Raw genomic sequence first — 16102 nt, forward strand, 5'->3', positions numbered from 1 at the left:
CTGGGGAAGCAGATGGTGACCACGGATTTCAAGGCCTAGACGGAAACTCTTCCCAAATAATCAGCCTTTCCCTCCCAAAGCAGAAACTGAATGGGACACGAGGGGGTCCGAACTCACCACGGAGCTGGGAGCAGAGGGACCAAGAGAAGGGACTTGGGCCGAAGGGATAGATTAGCGTTCCGCGCGGAGTCCCCGGGACAGCACAGGACCGGACGGGGAGGGCAGGTGGCCCCGCGCCCCTGGCTTTATATACAGCTCCCCTCCTCGCCTTGTTTGGCGTGGTAGCCCCTGGTTCCCCTGGGACCCCAGTCTTTGCCTACCCAACCCGAGCTGGATCCTTATTTAGACCAAGGACGCCAAGGATGCTGGCTCAGCCGTCGCTGCTAACCTGTGGGGGAAACCCGAGTGCCACTGGGACCCTCAGAGCGTCAGCGACCGGACAGCTGGACAGCGAGACACCGCCCCGCCCCCTGTCCCCCACCCCCAACAGCAGAACACTTGGGGAGGACAGAAGCAGAAAATTCAGTTCTCTGAGTGAAGTTCGAGTATACCCATGCGACCAATCACAAGAGGTTAACAGGCCCACTGTGACCAATCAGACAGAGCCCTCAGTGCCCAGACCTGAGCCAGTCTGAACTTTCTGCCTAGGAGCTTCCAGTTCTGCTCTCTCCCACCCCCAATACCAACCAATGGGCTGATAGGAGGACACAGGGAATGGTGGAGGAGGTCTGGCCCCCACCCTCCCCCTAACATATGCTCATTTCTGTACTGTTTTCAGAGAACGGGGTAAGACAAGATCAGATAGTTTCTTGAGGATAGGTGTACCTTCTACCGGCTCCCACACTCCTGACTCTCCCCATTCCTGACCTCCTTTAGAGAAGTAATGTGCTATAAGTGGAAATATCACTGGATTTTGGAGTCAGAGAACTTGGGTTGTTTCCTCAGCTGTAAAATGAAGAAAGTTAGACTAGATAACCTGAGAGGTACCTTCCATCTCTACATTTATTATTCTATGAACCTATGATATTTCTTCAACTGATGACCTGTGTGACCTCGAGCAACTCACTTGCTAGGTATTTGATGGATAGTGCTGGGTCTGGAGTCGGGAAGACATGGATTCAAATGTGGCCTCAGACACTGACCTAGCTGTGTGACCCTGGGCAAATCTCTGCCTCAGTTTTCTCAACTGTAAAAGCAGTTGTTGTGAGGATCAAATAAGATATTTGCAAAAAAGCTTAGCACAGTACCTGGCACATAGTAGGTGCTTAATAAATGTTTGTTTCCCTCTCCCTTTATTTCTTTGGGCCACAGCTTTCTACTAGTTTTGGCCTTTGTAATATTGGATCTATCATTTCTTTTTTTATTTTTTTTTTCTAGTTTACAACACTCAGTTCCACATTTTTGAATTCCAAATTTTCTTCCCCTCCTTCCCCTCCCCCTCCCCCCAAGATGGCATATAGTCTGATTTAGGTTCTGCATATACCTTCGCATTAAACTTATTTACACAACAGTCAAGTTGTAAAGAAGAATTATGACCAATGGAATGAATCATGAGAAAGAAGAAACAAAACCAAAAAAGAAGAGGAAAAAAAAAAGGAGAGAGCACATAGTTTGCCTCAATCTGCATTCAGACTCCATAGTTCTTTCTCTGGATGTAGATAGCTCTCTCCATCATGAGTCCTTTGGAACTGTTTCTGAACCTTGTATTGCTGAGAAGAGCCAAGTCTATCCAAGTTAGTCATCACAGAAGCAATATGTGCAATGTTCTCCTGGTTCTGCTCCCCTCACTCAGCATCAGATCATGTAGGTCTTTCCAGGTTATTATGAAGACCGTATCTTCCCCATTTCTTATAGCACAATAGTATTCCATTTCATTCATATGCCACAACTTGTTCAGCCATTCCCCAATTGATGGGCATCCCCTTGATTTCCAATTCTTTGCTACCACAAAAAGAGCTGTTATAAGTATTTTTGTACATACAGGTCCCTTTCCCACTTGTGTGATCTCTTTGGGATATAGCCCTAGGAGTGGTATTGCTGGGTGAAAGGGTATGAACATTTTTGTAGCCCTTTGGGCATAGTTCCAAATTGCTCTCCAAAATGGCTGGATCCATTCACAACTCCACCAACAATGCAACAGTGTTACAATTTTCCCACATCCTCTCCAGCATTTATTATTTTCCTGTTTTGTCATGTTAGCCAATCTGACAAGAGAGATGTGGTACCTAAGAGTTGTTTCGATTTGCATTTCAATAATCAATAGTGATTTGGAGCATTTTTTCATATGCCTATAGATATCTTTAATTTCTTCCTCTGAAAACTACTCATTCATCTCCGTTGACCATTTCTCAGTTGGGGAATGACTTGTATTCCTATAAATTTGGTTCAGTTCCCTATATATTTTAGATATGAGGCCTTTATCAGAGACACTAATTGTAAAGATTTTCTCCCAATTTTCTGCTTCCTTCCTAATCTTTGTTCATTGGCTTTGTTTATACAAAAACTTTTCAATTTAACATAATCAAAATTATCCATTTTGCATTTTGTAATGCTCTCTATCTCTTGTCTGGTCATGAATTCTTCCCTTTCCCATAAATCTGATAGGTAAACTATTCCTTGCTTTCCCAAATTGCTTATAGTATCAGCCTTTATATTCCTAAATCATGAACCCACTTTGACTTTATTTTGGTATATGGTGTAAGATATTGGTCTATGCCCAATTTCTGCCACACCATTTTCCAATTTTCCCAGAAGTTTTTGTGAAATAGTGAATTCTTAGCCCAGAAGCTGTGGCTGTATGACCTTGAGCAGATCATTTAACCTATTTGACCACCAGTTATCTCATCTGGGAAATGGGTGGTTGTAAAGAAAATCCTATATAAATGTAAGTTATAATTAGACATAATCTCATCCTTTGGTCTCAGTCTGACTGAACAATGAAGAGAGTCAGAATATCTGGGGAAACAAGACAAAAGCCACTTGAAGGACTAAGTTTGGGTATGGGTTAGAGAGGCAGAATGTTCTAGTGGAAAGAATACTGGATTTGGGGTCAAAGAACCCAGTTTCAAATCCTGTGTGAACCTGGAAAAGTGATTTCCTAATCTCTAAAATGAGAGGGTTATATATCAAATTGCTTAGGGAATGGGGAGGAAAGAAGGAAAGAGAGATTTAGAACTCAAAATTTTTAAAAAATGAATATTAAAAATTGTATGTAGATGTAATTGGGGGAAAAATGAAATATTATTCAAAAAAAGAGAAAGAAAGAAAATGGGAGGGTTAGACAAATGGATATCTATGCTCTCTTCCAGCCCTAAATCCCTGATGACCTGTGTGTCCTAGGGCTAGAAGAGACCTCAGAAGCCATCTAGTTCAATCCCTTTATTTTATAGGTGAAGAACTGAGGCCCAAGGAAATTAAGTGATTTGTCCAAGGTCACATAAGTAGGAATCACTAGAATTGAGATTTGAACCCTCTAACTCCATAGCTCTTTCTGTTTGACTATGAAGTGCAACAATCTTTCCTCTTTATTCTCCCAGGGGAAAATAAAATCCCTTCTTCAACCTAAAATCCTAATAGTTTATAATTCTCTTCACCAGGGTCCAAAGAAGGGCTTGTCTGAGCTGGGTCAGAAAGCCTGGGAATTCTTGTGGGGGAGCAGGGGGTGCAGCTGGATTTAAATGGCAGGAAAGAAAATTGCCAATGAATGCCTCTTCCAAGTCATGAGTCTCTTAATGGTCATTGAGCCCATTTCCATTTGGGGTGATGGTTTCGGTTTTGGTTTTCTCCTTCACCCAAGGCAGAATCATCAAGGCTGAGAGAGAAGCAGGTAGGAGAGGAGGGTGTTACTGCATGAGGCTATCAGGCTGTAGGACTACTCAGCCCAAACCCCAAACTCTAGGGCACTTCCAGGTTGTTATAGTTTCGTTCTGGATGACCAAGCTAGGAGCCAGAAAGCTCTTGATAGGTCAGAGAATTAGATGAAATTAAAAGAAGTAAATGTAGAGTTCCTGAGCTCATTAAAAATGTATATATATAATATATAGATTATATATTTTATATAATATTACATATCATATAATAAAATTGTACACTATATTTATATATTACAATCATATGTTCTACATAATATGTGTGTATATATGCTGCAAGCTTAGTATAAGCCAACAATGGGAGGTGCCAGCCAAAAGCTAATGCCTTCTAGATTGCTTTGAGAAAAATAGTATACGGAATAAGGGAGGCCATAACTTTGGTCAGATCATCTCTGGAGTAGTGTTCAGTGCTTGCTGCTACACTTTAGACAAGCTGAGGAACATCCAGAAGGCAACCAGGATGGTGAAAGTTCTGGAGAAAATGTGTCATTTGAAGGAATGGAGGGTGTTTCAATTGGAGAAGAGATATCTTAAAGGTGCCAGGCTGGCTCTCTTTAAGATTTTGAAGGTATTATATAAAATAGGAATAAGACTTGGTCTGCTTGTTCCCCCCCTTCCCCCTCCAGGACAACTAGGTGTGGAAATGGCAGAGAACTGAAACATCTCCAAACAATTAAAGCAATTCAAAAATGGAATGGGCTGGTGGGGGAGACAGCAGGTTCCCCCTCACCAGAAGCCTTTTAGGTAGTGGCTGGCTGGACGGCTGCTTCCTAAGGATGCTTTAGAGAGCACTCTTGGGCAGGTAAAGGGCTTCCATACACCTCTGGAACGTGCTACATTTCCTCATCTGTAAAATGCCTCTGGGATCCCTTCCTATAAATAGAATCAAGATGCCCTCCTGAGCAGCAGCTCAGAATAGCCAGGTGTGGGGTGCAGAAAGGGATGGGAGCACAGAATTGATCCCTCCAGAAATCTTGCAGCTATTCAGGACCCATATAAACCTTTGGGTCAGTCCTGCTGGGCTTCATGGGATCCTGCAGCTCTAACATGATGATTCAGTTATTTCAAAAAGAAAGAAAAAAACTGCAGCATGCTGACTTGTGGTTAAAGGTAGAATTACCCTAAGTTTCCCACAGGCCCAGGTAAATGGTGCTTGATTGGATCCTGTCACTACATATAGACCCTTCAGCTCTGGTGTACTTTCTCAGCAGATTTTCTTTTTTTTTTTTAACTGGGTAAGAGGTCATTTTCTGCCTCATTTCTTACCTAGCCTTAATCAATGAATGCCTCAGTCAAACTGAGACCTGGGTAAGCCCTTACCTTAAAAAAGCCAAGGTTCCCCACTGCATCCTGGATCATCTCCAGTCGTCCTGATCTATATCTTGCCACTGGACTCAGATGGCTCCAGAGGAGAAAATGAGGCTGGTGACTTTGCACAGTCCTCCCTCACTTAAATCCAAGTCACTTGCATGTCATGGCATCACCTCCCTGATGTCATGGTCCTCTTTGAGAACGATAGACAAATATCAACGTTCCCAGCAACAGAGTGCAGCAGCTGCTGGTGGTCAGGTTCCTGCTTGTAGGTGCTCTTATGCACCAGTCATGTGTATCTACCTTGTTCTGTCTTCTTTGGGGTCTTTTCTCAGTCCCTAGTACAGAGCGCTCCACATAGGATCAATGTTTGAGAAATCAGTCAGGAAACAAGATGGCATGGTTGAAAGAGCACTGGTCTGGATTTGAGTCTTGGCTTAGATGGTTACTGGCTGTGGGATCCATGGCAAATGACTTAACCTTTCTGAGACCTATTTTTTTAGCCATCAGCCTCGATGAACCTTTTCCTAATCCAGAGAGGGCTTATACTGTCCTCAGGGCTCCCATTACCCGTGGGAATGAGATAATGCTACATGCTTGGCTACTGTCTGTGAAATCTTGTTCTCCTTGGCCTCTCTGTCCTTCTCACACTACCCCAGTGCCTCCATAAGCCCTTGAAATGTCTTAGGCTTTCTCATCTGTAAAATGGGCATTTGTTTGTATTCCCCACCTCATAGGGTGATTTTATGGAATTTGCTTTTTAAACAATCAAGAATTATGCAAATGCCAAGTCAAAATATTGGTTTACCATGACAAACAGGGCTAGGATCTGGGCCTGGCTATGCTGAACAGATGATGGAGGAAAAAAGAAAAGGAGGAAGGAAAAAAGGGAGGAAAGAAAGGACAGAAGGAAGGAAACAAGCATTTATTGAATGCCTACGGTGTGCCAAGTGCTTTACAAATATTATCATTTATTCTCAGGGTTGAGAATAGAATTTGGGGGGGTGGGGTGGGCAGGGCTGAAGACTGAGAGGAGGTAAGGCATCTATCCAGCAGAGGTATAGGAAGGTCAGATTGGGCTGAGTAAAATAGCTCCAGTGCCCATTTCTCTAGTTTCCTGCCTACTACCAAGTTCTACTTGGCTACTATCCCAATGTGGCTCTTGGAGATTAGGAGGCAGCTCATTTCCTGGGGTCTCACTTGGTGAAGAATGTTATACCTGAAGCACCTAACCCAGGGACTGTATTATTTATTAGGACCAAACCCGTCTAGAGACTAGTAGTGGAGAGGAGAGGATTGGCTAGAGATGGTGAGGACTAGTAGGCAAAGAAAGGCAGGAATCCCAAACAAGGAAGGAAAACAGTGATGGGGGAAAGGAAGCATGAAAAGTCAATGTCAGGGTCTGGATAGTATAATAGGGCAGTCATTTGGAGAGGAGAGGACTTCCCAGATGGAGTTGGGGAATAGGGGGAGGGAATAAGCATTTATATAGTGCCTACTGTTTACCAGGCACCATGCTAAGCACTTAACAATATCTCATTTGATCCTCACAACACCACTCTAAGGTAGGTGCTATTATTATCTTCATTTAACAGGTGAGGAAACTGAGGCAGAGATTAGGTGACCTGCCCAGGGTCACACAGCTAGTAAGCATCTGAGGCCAGATTTGAACTCAGATATTTCTGACTCCAGGCCCAGTGCATTATGGCATCTCCTAGCTGCCTCAATCGGTCTAGAGATAATACTTTTGTGTCATGGAATCATTCGGCAGTTTGATAAAACCCATAGACCCCTTCTCCAAATAGTGTTTAATTGTGTAAAATATATAGGATTACAAAGGACACCAAAGGTTAGTGAAAATAAATGGTCATTTTTGCCCACCCAAATTCGTGGACCTTCTGAAATCTGTCCATGGACCCATCCATGGACCCCAGTTAAAGAAGCCAGCTCTACAGGTAGCAAAAGTGAGCTCTACTCCCCCTCCCTCCTTCACTCCCCCCACCACCACCCCAGGAAAGTCCCCAGACAGAACACAAAGATCTCCCTGGTGCTTGTTGTTTTTATTGGCCCTGGGACAGACAGACAGATAGATGGAGGCTGGAGAGATAGGCAGGGCACAGGACAACACTGGAGATGGGGGTTGGGTGAAAGATGGAGAGAGGAAGGGAAAACTTCACAAAAGTCAATAAATAAATAAATATGAGGGTGGTGAGGGCAGAGACTTTGAGGATTGGGGGGGAGGGAGGAGGAAGGTGGTGGGACCATTTCAGGCCCAGTACAAGAAGCCTTGGGCCACAAGCTGGGAGGACAGGAGCAAGACCCCCTCCCCCTCATTGGGCAGAGAAAGGAGAGAAGAGGAAGGATGGCCTCTCTGGCCTCTCCGCTCACTGATTCCCAACCTCTGGGCCATCCTGTTCTTGAACCCCCTTGTCCCAGGATGTAGTCTTGCTGGGCCTGCAGCCCAGTTGCCCCCGTCCCACCCCAACACACTGAACACCTCCTCCCCACTTTCCTAGGCTTCATCACTCACCTGCCTAACTGGCCTCCTGATGTCCCATCCCTATCTCTCCTGCTGCTTCCCTTTCTGGTTTATCAATCCCTTCCCTGATGGCTCCCATCCCATCCGCCTCATGATGCTGGCCGTCTCATTTCCTATTCCTGCACTTTCTTGTCTTCAGTAATAGTGCTTACGCCTACCCTGCTCAGATTCCCCCCCATCTCTCCCCCAAGGGCTCCAAGTCCAACACCTAAACTCCCTCCATGACCTCCCCTTTACCATTTCTCTTTGTATCTGCCCCCTTCTGCCCTCCACCCCAGTCTTCTGACTCTTTACTCCCTCTCTCCTTGTCCCTCATCTCCCCCAGCCCTCAGTCCTTCAGCCTGGTTGAAGCTCGTCGCACCCCAGATGGGGCTTATGTTATCCCTGGGGCTCCCGCTGCCCTTGGGTCCATGAGGTAATGCCACCTGGTTGGCTGTTGCTGGTGGTATCCGGTCCCCGTTGGCCTCTCTGCCTTCTCCCACCCTACCCCCATACTGCCAGAAGCCCCTGGAATGGCCCGTGTACAAGGGCATGGAAGTCCAGGAGCTGGATTGCAGGGATCCCAGAGTGCAGGGTCCAGGAGGCTGGGGGGAGGGGTGGGTCTGAGGTCCAGGAGGCCAGGGATCTGGGGTCCAGAAGGCTAAGGGCTGCCAGGGTAGGAGCGGAGCAGCACCTTATGGCGGGTGGCAGCCTCTGCCCGTCGGCGTTTCTGTTCCCCCAGGAACTCCTTCAGCCTGTTGGTGGTAAAAGTCAATGTCTGGCGCCGGAGCTTCATCAGGTAGGCGTCCTGAAGCCAGGGGTGTGCCAAGCAGTCCTGCAGTGAAGGCCGGCTCCTAGAGAACAAGGATGGATTGGAGATCAGGATGAGCTGCAAGAAAGTCAGCAGAAGCTAGAGGAATTCATTCAAGGCAGGAGGTTGGGAACTAGAAGAGGCAGGGAATAAGGAAGGGGGCAGCCCCACCACTCACCAGGGGTGGACAGAAAGGACCTTGCGCAAAAAGAGGGCAGCACTCTGGGAGGTATTGGGGTACAGCAGGAAGGCATCAAAGCGGCCCCCCACAATCCGGGCCTCTGTCTCCCGGGGGTCTGGCTCATAAAATGGGGAGCGTCCACTGAGCCTGGGAAAAAGACACAGCAAAAAGGTCAGTATTGGGGGCAGGAGAGGAATTGGGAGTTGAAAGAGCAATTCGAACGAACCATGTTGTGTATGGGAATGAACACCACTGCCACCCTGGCCCCTGAGGCAAGTTATTGGAAGAATTCTGGAGAAGGAGCTGCCAGGAGGTAACAAAATGGGAAAGATGTCCCAGAGGATGTATATAGAGAGCAAAAGATCAGAGACTTGTTGGAAGGGATCTTAGGGTCCACCAAATTGTATCCTCCCATTTTACAGATGGGAAAACTGGGACTCAGTGTTGTTGACTTGTCCAAGAACCACACAAGCAAGATGGTATCTGAAGTGGGATTCAAACCCAGAGCTGACTCCAAGCCTAGCCCTCTATCTGCTATACCATCCTACTTCTCACATCAGGTCCACAGAGATAGATTTTGAAGTGAGAACAGAATATACCTAGGTGGAAGGAGTTGGGGTAGTCCCGGGACCAGAGCTTAGGGAGTATGACTGGGCTCCTCAGGACAGGGATCACTCACATGATATAGGTGAGCACACCAACGCCCCAGATGTCTGTGGCAGAGCCAATGGGTTCACCTTTCACCATCTCAGGAGCTGGCAAGAGATAGAGACAGAGTTGACCCAGCTACCTATGTATGGTATCTCTGCTGGGCATGGGGGTTCCCTGATGCAGCCAGAAGCCCAAGCCTCCACCCACCATGTCACTCAAAACAATTACAATTGTAAGTAACCTCTACCGCTTGGTGAATAAAGTCCAAACTTGTAGGCTGGCATTCAAGTTTCTTTTCAACCAAATTCCAAACTAGTTTTTGGTCCTCTTTCTTTCAGTGCTAACTATTTAGACAGGGTAACCTACCTTTGATACCTCTCCTTCTTCACCTTCCACTCCCTCCTTAACTCCTGGTAATCTAGCTTCCTTTCTGCCTCCCCCATTGACATTTCTCCATTTGAGGTCATCAATGACCATCTTACTGCCAAATCCAGCTGCCTCTTCCCAGTCCTCACCCCCCTTGAAATCTCTGCAGCACCCTTCTGGGTACTTTCTCCTCCCTTTGCTTTCCTGCCATTGTCCTTAGCTCTGCCTGTCTCACCGTTCCTTCACTATATTATTTTCCATCTCTGCTTTCTCTTCCTGATCCCTCATAGCTCCAAACCTCTTTCCAGTCCTGTCTCCCGATAATTCTCCTTCCTGTGCTTAGCACAGTGCCTGGCGCACAGTAAGCGCTTAATAAGTACTTGTTTCCTTCCTTCCTAGACTCTGTTTGAGGGGAACTAGTCAGCTCTTTCTCCAAACACATATCTCGATTTCTAGAGAGTGCCTGTACTTGAACTGTTGCCAGCACAGAGCATAGCACTTCCCCATCTCCCATTCTTCAAGTCCTGAGGGAAAGGGTAATGCCCTCTCCTCCTTTCTCTGGAACCTCAGAGCAAAGCATCTCTAGTGCTCTTTGTTTTTCTCACCCTATACTTTTTTATTATAGTTAGGGTTATACATCTTCTCTCCTTATTTGACTTAAAGACTAAAACTTTGCTTATTCATCTTTGTACCCCTGAAGTACCTAACACAATACCTTGCATACGGCAGGCACTTAACAAACGTTTGCTAAATTTAATTTGCCAAATGGACAAGTGAGAGTATCAAGGGCCATAGACAGAGGTCAGCCAATAGGTGCCTCTAGCTTACATATACAATTATCCATTCCACATCACAAGGGTTAACAGTATGGTGTCCCCGTAATCTGGAAAATCTACATAAAATTTTCTGGCCCTCCCTTTGTACCAGAGAAGAAGTCTGAATTATTATATTATCATAATATTAAAAGATAAAATATGTTGACATGCAATACTGTACATATATTTTATGCATTTTTGAGTTTCTAAACGTTTTCTGCATTATCAGCTGGCCTTCACATGTTGTCTGCAGCTTCCATAAAACTCCCCCCAAAATTCCCACTTAATTCCTTATGCCGACCTATGATATATTGAAATCATTATGGGGAAAGTTGAGATGTGGAAGGGATAACTGTACAGCCAATAGGGCAGTCACTGGGTGTCCTTCCCCCTCCATCTCCCCCGGAGGTGTGGATGGTCCATTGAAAAGCCATGCATGTGATGTTCAGGGAAATCTCAGGGCTCTGACTTGGGTGGGCTGGTGAATGCCCGTGCCTCCCTGAGCTGTTAGATCTGGAGTTAGCAAGGAGTAAATGCCAGACTAGGTCCCCTGGCTCTTTTCATCTTCAGCCTTCAGCCAGGTTGTACGAACCATTAGTCCTGCTCAGTCCAGCTGGGCCCAGAGGCCAGCCCAGTGCTTTAAAATAGCTCCCACTGACCCCAGGTTTTATAGCTTACAAAGTACTTTTTTGTTTGAAGCTGGCTCCAGAAGGGGTGGGGTCCCAGGAACATTTACTCCCTCCCCACCCCAGCAGATTTCCTGAGGGACCCTTGGATAATAAGCTAACCCCTTTAAAGCTCCCCCAAGCCCAACTCACTTTCCTGAGGTTTCCAAGGTCTGAATGCATCTTATACGGTTTTCTATGAGCATTTGTACCACAATGGGGATGAAGTGGAAATGACACCCAGAGACTGCCACTCCTGCTAGTGAAGAACCTGAGCAGCCCTCACCCATGTACTCCAGCGTGCCAGTGCGATGCCCCAGGGGCTGCAGGGCCTGGGGGCTATAGGGCTGGGCACTGCCAAAGTCCACAATCTTGAGAGCATTGTCGTGTGTGAGCAGCAAGTTGTCGGGCTTGATGTCCAAATGCAACACATGGTGGTCATGTAGATATTCCAGACCCTGCAGCAGCTGGACCACGTATGTGGCCACATCATCCTCGGAGTACCGAAACCTGGAGGGAGAAAACAAGGGGGATGGCATGGGAGGTCACAGGGGCCAACTCCCCTGTTGTAGATTGTGGGATGCTAAAAACCCCAGGCTGTGGCCAGAGTCCTCCTTTATCTCCCTCCCTCTCTCCCCCAAGCTAGAGAGCCAAAAGCCACATGCACTGTACCGTTCACTGAGTCCGCAGAGCAGCTCACGGTTCCCACAGCTCTCCGCGATGAGCACAAGGTAGCGGGGGGTGATATACGCCTCATGCAGGGACATGAGCCGCTCATGGTGTAGAGAGCGTAACACTTCATACTCCTGAAGCACCCGCTGCTTCCCTTCAGCCACATAGGGGACGATCTTTGCCACGAATGACCGGCCTGTGGCGTTCTCCCGGCAAGCCCTCACCACACCAAAACGACCCCTGGAGGTGGGGGGGTAGGGGGGCACAGATCAAGGAAACTACAGAGTGAGATCAGGGGAAATGAGGGACATGGAAACACCTGAATAAGGGCTGGAAGCCAGAGTGGGGGCTTCTGGGGAAAGAGGAAAGGTGTTTTGGCATCCATGTCCCATCCTATATCTGGGTTTGAACATCAGGATTCTGCATCAACTTCCCCACTCCCAGCTCTACCATAACCCTGCCCCAAGCCAACAAGCATTTATTAAGAGTTTATTATGTTCAAGGCAGCTGCAGAGCACTGAAGATACAAAGAAAAGTTGCCACCCTGGGTACACGCACCCTCCTCCTCATCCCTCTTTGGGACTTGCCTGGCCTTTTCCTCCAGGAAAGTGTAGGGTTTCTGGGGAGGTCCCTGACGAAGTGTGGTGCTCTCAGGGCCAGGAGAGCTGGGGGGTCCACTTCCTGGAGAGCTGACCCTCTCCTTGGCTGGGGTAAGGCTGCGCACAGTCATCTTAGTGGGGCTGGGGGTAGGCTCAGGGGCTTGGGGCTCAGGGATAGTGGGTTCTGACACAAAAGACGTCACCATATACCTAGGGGCTGGGGAAGAGGTTGGTTTACTCTCACAGGTGCTAGGGGATGGGGCTTTTGTGTTGGGGACAAGAGACTCCGGCCTACTAGGTGGGGGTTGATCACTGAGAGATGCTTGCCGTGCAGGCAGCAGACCCCTGTGCTTTCTTGGAGGAGTTGGGGGAGGTGGGCCTACAGCCTTGAGGTGAGACTGGACCTGGCTGAGGGGTGATGGGGGACAGGGGGAGGTTGGGGTGGAAGGAAGAGACTGTGGAGAGGCTGGAGCCAAGATAGATGTGGGCTCAGGAGCTGGGGCTGGAGTGACTGGAGAGGAGGGCGCTGAGGTGGCAGGGGAAGGTGTGGCTGGAGCTGGGGAGGCTGGGGTTGAGGGGGCTGGGGTTGGAGAGGCTGGAGCTGGGGAATCTGGGGCTGGAGACGCTGGGACTGGGGCAGCTGAGGTTGGTGTGGCCGGGGTTGGAGAGGCTGGGGAAGCTGCAGAGGCTGGGGCTGTGGGAGAGATAGGTGAGGTAGGAGTGGAAGGAATGGGGGTCCCAGCTGGCACTGAGGTAACAGGGATTTCTTGTTGAGTGGTAGATTTCAAAACCAGGGTATCTGGGCAGAGAAAAGAGAAAGTGTTTGCTATAGAACCCTCCGTGTAGAAGTGAAGTCCTGGTGATGAATAAAGGTGGAAAGGAGAAAGTTCTATACTAAGCAGACAGCATCCCAAAGTCCTGAGGGCTTGGGGGACTGGAGGGTGTTATTTTAATCCCTCTGATTCAAAAACCACCGCGTCCCCAGCCCATCAGTACTCAATTATTCCCACCATCCATCCCTGCAGGGCCCCAGTTCCCCAGCCTTCTGACCTGTGGCTTTCCCAACAAGGACCCTCTCTGACGCATTGCTGAAGGGGCCTTGCCCAGCTCGGTTGGCACAGGCCACTCGAAACCTCACAGTTATGCCCTGTGGCAGCTGGGTCACGTTGTAGTAGCAGTCAGTGATGCCTGAGCCCACACGGTGCCATACAGATTCCCCTGGGGGCAGAGAGGAGATAATGGTGGGAGGTAGGTAGTGGGGGGCTGTCAAGAGACTGTGGGAGCACAGGGGAGGTCTAGGCCACATAACAGGGCCCCCAGGAGTTCTAAAGAAAGGAGGGTGGAATGAATGGTTTAGTGTGCTCCCTCCCCTCCAGTCTCCCTCAGAAACTTCTCCTCCTCACCCCCATTCTCCCAGATCCTCTCCCAGATTTCTCTGAGCTCCCCTGAGCCCCCCAGCCCCAGGTCTCACCATCTATACGTTGCTCTAATGTGTATGTACAAGGTGCTCGACTGTCTCCAGGCTTCCACACCACCAATGCTGTGTCCTGGTATTTCTGGGGCACTTCAGGGGGAGCCAGCTTGCCCGGAAGGCCTAATCAGAGGAAGACCTCAACTTTCAACCCCCAACTCCAAAATCCCTCCATTTCTTCTCCTCCTCTCTCACCCCTCCACCCCCATTCCTACTGAGGATTATCAGCCTTCCCACCTCTGACTCTGCCCCGTGTACTCACGGGCCACCGCCAGCGTGCAGGAGCTGGTGGCACTGCCCAAGGCATTACGGGCGGAACACTCATACAGCCCCGCATGGCGCTTCCCAGCACGAGGGATGGTCAGGAGCTGCCGCCCATCTTTGCAGGACACTATAGTGACTGACGGTTCTGACCGAAGGGACTGTTTGTCTGCAGGGGCCAAGAAAGGGCCACAGACATGTCAATCCTCGAGTCCCTGCCCCGTAGCTGTCTGACCTCCTCATGATCTCCCAGACAACCCTGGGCCCTCTCTCTCATTGCTAGGCATCTCTTGTCTCCCAAGAGCTGGTCAAGCAGGATCTATCTCTCCTGAATTAAGGGGCAGGTCCAGGGGGAGGGAATGGGAGGTAGATTGGAAGTCACCAGCCCACTTTTCATACAGATCACACAGAATGAGAGTGAGAGCCGTGGTAGGAGGACAAGAGACATATTACTACCTTTCGTCCAGGATATGTGGGGTGCGGGGCAGGCTGCTGGGAGGCACAGGAGGGTGGCTGCCTCCCCTTCCAGCAGCACCTGGTCCTTCAGCTTGATATGAAAGACAGGAGGAAAGTCTAAAGGGAGAATTAAGGGAAAAGTACGGTGTCAGCCTGAGGAAATGTTAGGGAGTGTGTATTTGTTGTGGGGACAGATTCTAGACAGGGAGCCTTCTTTGTGCAAGGTGCTATGGGGCCTGCCTAATGGATCAGACGAGAGCCCTTCCCCTGTGGTGGATGAAATAAGGCATGTGCCCATAACAGCAGAAACCTAGATAGCGCTTCTAAGCACCATTGGACAATAATAGCTAGCATTTACATACACTAAGGTTTGCAAAGTACAATACGCGTTTGATCTCATTGGCTCCTCACAACGAAGATGTGGAGGTGGTGCTAATATTATCGAAGCAGGCGTTATTATTATTTCAATTTTATAGATGAGCCATGTCCAGTGTCACACACAGCTAGTGTCTGAAGCAGGATGCAAATTCTTAATAATAATAATGATAGCTATCATTTCTAGGGTACCTACTATGCACTGGGGACTATGCTAAGTACTTTACAAATACCTTATTTTATCCTTAAAATAACACTGAGAGGTAAGTACTATGATCATGATCATTTTTACAGATGAGGAAACTGAGGCAAAGAGGTTAAGTGACTTGTCTATGGTCACACAACCTAGTAAGTGTCTAAGGCTGCATTCCAACTCAGGTCCTCCTGACTCCATGGCAGTTCTATTCACTGGACCACCTAGAGGCCTTCGATCATTACAGCAACCCTGTAACGTAGGTAACAGGTATCATTCTCCCCATTTTGCAGATGGAACGACTGAGGCTGAAAACATTCAGTGATTTGTCCAAGGCCAGACAGGCATTAAATGTTTAAATCAGGAATCATTCCCAGGTCTCTCCTGACTCCAGATCTAGCATTCTCCCCACATTTTGGCCGGGGGGGGGGGTGCAATTGGGGTTAAGTGACTTGCCCAGACCAGTCATCTATCCACTAAGCCACCTAGAGGCCCCTACCCACATTTATTGTCGAATCTTTTTTTTTCTCAGTTGTGTCTGATTCTTCATGACCCCATTTGGGATTATCTTAGCAAAAATACTGGAATGGCCTGCTATTTCCTTCTCCAGTTCATTTTACAGATGAGGAAACTGAGGCAAACAGGGTTAAGTGACTTGCCCAGGGTCACACAGCTAGGAAGTGTCTGAGGTCAGATTTGAACTCAGGAAGATGAGTCTTCGTGAGGTCAGATTTGAACTCAGGAAGATGAGTCTTTCTGACTCCAGGATTCCAAGACATGGTATCACCTAGCTGTCCCTCTTCTCCACCCTAGCACACTGTATAGAAACAATGAATACAAAGTAGGGTGTCAGCATACATAAGAGGTACTCAGAGCTGTGAGTATTCA

At 48.0% G+C, this 16102-nt stretch overlaps 1 protein-coding gene across 2 annotated transcripts in view; it reads right to left on the bottom strand.

Annotated features, from left to right (window-relative positions):
* Positions 1 to 7223: 7223 nt before the first annotated feature.
* The window catches only part of SPEG (striated muscle enriched protein kinase), an 83035-nt gene continuing 74156 nt past the window's right edge, over positions 7224 to 16102 (bottom strand). For both annotated transcript variants that reach the window (XM_036754448.1, XM_036754447.1), the window contains 10 exons: positions 14647 to 14763; positions 14192 to 14359; positions 13930 to 14052; positions 13509 to 13676; positions 12447 to 13257; positions 11860 to 12099; positions 11474 to 11697; positions 9370 to 9445; positions 8688 to 8837; positions 7224 to 8552 (listed from right to left, as the gene is read on the bottom strand). In XM_036754448.1, coding sequence (XP_036610343.1) covers positions 8360 to 8552; positions 8688 to 8837; positions 9370 to 9445; positions 11474 to 11697; positions 11860 to 12099; positions 12447 to 13257; positions 13509 to 13676; positions 13930 to 14052; positions 14192 to 14359; positions 14647 to 14763 — 2270 coding nt within the window. In that variant the 3' untranslated portion in view covers positions 7224 to 8359. The remainder of the gene's footprint in view (positions 8553 to 8687; positions 8838 to 9369; positions 9446 to 11473; positions 11698 to 11859; positions 12100 to 12446; positions 13258 to 13508; positions 13677 to 13929; positions 14053 to 14191; positions 14360 to 14646; positions 14764 to 16102) is intronic.

The sequence above is a fragment of the Trichosurus vulpecula genome, chromosome 4, assembly GCF_011100635.1.
Source record: "Trichosurus vulpecula isolate mTriVul1 chromosome 4, mTriVul1.pri, whole genome shotgun sequence".
Classification (NCBI taxonomy): Eukaryota; Metazoa; Chordata; class Mammalia; order Diprotodontia; family Phalangeridae; genus Trichosurus; species Trichosurus vulpecula.